At 46.6% G+C, this 2,796-nt stretch overlaps 1 protein-coding gene across 1 annotated transcript; it reads right to left on the bottom strand.

The window, feature by feature from the left end:
- Window positions 1-357: 357 nt before the first annotated feature.
- On the bottom strand, window positions 358-1,017 carry LOC311057492 (glutathione S-transferase Mu 3-like; the record flags this gene model as incomplete). The annotated part of the gene is made up of 1 exon (XM_084074452.1): window positions 358-1,017. The coding sequence occupies one exon, from the start codon at window positions 1,015-1,017 to the stop codon at window positions 358-360; it is 660 nt and encodes a 219-aa protein (XP_083930578.1).
- Window positions 1,018-2,796: the final 1,779 nt, after the last annotated feature.

The following is a 2,796-nucleotide window of genomic DNA, read 5'->3' on the forward strand; positions in this document are numbered from 1 at the left end:
AAAGTAGGACCTCAAAGAGGATGATGAGGATGATCTCCCACCATGCAGGGGGGGTGGGGGGGGGCTAACTTCTTCCAGGACAAGGTCTCTGGACTGAATTTCCACAGATCATCTTTTAAACATGCACAGTTGTAGCCATTACATATTTACAGCTCTCCATTGTAGGTAAAGGTTGAATGACCCCTGCATCTTTCTGGAAGCTGTGCACAAGGGCGTACTCAGCAGTTGGTCTCATGTCAAACACTCTGATATTGTTGTAGTAATCTCCCTGGTCCCACCAGCATAGACTTGAGGGGACATATGTCTTAAGACGAGTAGAGATATAAACCGCTAATCCATCCAATAAAGCATGTTTCTTCACTCTTTCTTGTTTCCCCACTTGGCCATTTTGTTATTGACAGGGGTCTTCATGAATCTGCTCGATTTCATGTAGGCGGCGATCTTCTCCAAAGCCTCAAAACGGTCCAAAAGATCTTTGAGTGTTTCGAAGTTATCCAGGCATTTGGACTCAAACATTCTGTGCTGGTCCAATAGCTCATACATAATGAAGTCCACGAAAGTGATCTTGTCACCCGCAAACCACGTCTGGTTTCCCAAAAACACAGAGAACTGTTTCAGCAAACCAGGCAGCTTCTCCGTGTACTTTGGCTTTATAGCGTCAAAGTCAGTGTAGCACATCGTGACGAAGCCATTACGGAAGTCCATCGCCTGGTTCTCCAAGATGTCCACTCGCACCTCCTCCTCCTCACTTTCTCCGCAGAGATTGTGCTTGCGAGCGATGTATCTGATGATGGCATTGCTCTGAACGATCTTCCTGTCGCCGTCCTCGAGATAGGGCAGATTTGGGAAGTCCATCCCAAGTTTGTGCTTCTCATCAAACCAACAACTTTTATCATAATCTGGAGGTCCGCCGCAAACGTAGGACTTCTCCTCGTATAGTGCACCAGTGTATTCCAGCAGCAAACGAATAGACTGGGCAAGCCCACGAATATCCCAGTAAGCCAGTTTCATTGTCATTTCGTGACACGTCTCCCGTCCAAACACAAAATATACTGTAACTGTTCCACAACCTGCAGCCTTCAAAGAAGCACAGATCCTACACTAAAGTAATGTATATTTGTCTGATGTTGTTTATTTGATTCATTTTAAAGGACAATGACATGGTTGTAATGATGACATAGTGATGAGATTGCGTCATGACATGATTACATTGTGTAGAGTAGATAATGACGTTACTAAAATATTTGGCCAATGTTTCACACACACACACAGATTATGTGTGCATTGATAGATTGTCATTATTATTAGTGAACGTTGCCTGTTCGAAATGCATGTCTCTTCGGTTATCTATATATACAATTTGAATCCTGCGCCATGTCGGTTGTCCGTATGCGACGCCAGTGTGACGGTGTGACGTAATCTGACATCACGATGACAACGCCAGTGTGACGTAATCTCACGACAGCATGACATCACATGACATCACATCCTACCTATAAATTCTAGGATGCCGTCAGATCGCACCAGTTCGACGGCTTCCATAGTGGGTTTTGGTCATTGGAGAGGTGATGCACGTCACCTCTTTCTGAAGTGGGTACTTTCAAAGCCTGCCGTGGATTTAGGAGAGCACAAGACTCTCTCTCACACTGTGAGGTGCCTGTAAGGTGGCACTGCAAAGTGAACGACGCGTCACGCTAGACGTTCGGGCCGCATAGCGGCCCGAACTTCTAGTGCAATACAATACCCGTTCCCATACCGTACCCATTGTCAGATACAGTGCTTGGAAGTCTATGACTATGACATCACATCAATGACGTCAGGGATTTCCATATGGGCATAAAAGGGACACAGACAGACATACACACACACAGATTTGTGGATTCATAGTTTGATATTGGGAGAATCGCTGCTATGATCTGACCCACTTCATACCGGCACTGTCCTCAGCAGTAGGCTATACACGCCAAGGTTGAAGTCGATCGGTCAGGTGGTCATAGACATAATATAGAGCGTGCATCTCAGACTTCATGTGGTCTCGATATGTCAATCATCTCCATGGGCAAGGTTTCACAAAAGTGGTGAAAAAACAACGCTGCGAGCTTGTAGATCTGCTTTTTTCACCACTTATGTGTGCACTCTTGTATATGGTGAAGTAGGGCATTCATTCAAAAACAGATATTTTGAGAAACATTCTGCCCGACAGCATCGATAATGTGAAAACAATCTGTAAGTTACTTCCTTGGCCCACTTGCAGCGTGCGCAAGAAATGCATGCCGCTGATTGGGCCAGCTGTTTGCGAGATGAACCCACTCAGACTCAAAGACACGAAGACTCACAGCAGACCCTCTTCTGGGCAGCTCAAGCACCCCTGCTGTGCCACGTCATAAAAACAGCACGTATTCTTACCCCCCCCCACACACACACACACACACACACACACACACACACACACACACGCACACACACACCACTGTCACATCTGCTGTAGTCTCGACATGTGTCCCATTGTACTGACAAGATCATAGCCAGGTTCTCTGAGTCTCCTGTCAGGCAACAGGGGGGGTCTCTGGAACAAACATGATGTGAGTGTGCTCTGGATGCAGGACAACCTGTGCCAGTGTTCCCATGTCAAACTGAGAGATGGTTCTGAAGTGATGGCTGGCAAGCAATCCACAGAGTGACAGCGTGAATTATAGCAGGCCCTCGGCTGTAGTCCTGCAGATGTTAGGAACGTGACAAGCTAGCCTGCGGTGCCTGGCGTAGAGACGATTTACTGAAATAGACAGCGATGTAGGA

Source organism: Gymnoscopelus microlampas (assembly GCF_963454915.1).
Source record: "Gymnoscopelus microlampas genome assembly, chromosome: 12".
NCBI classification, from domain to species: domain Eukaryota; kingdom Metazoa; phylum Chordata; class Actinopteri; order Myctophiformes; family Myctophidae; genus Gymnoscopelus; species Gymnoscopelus microlampas.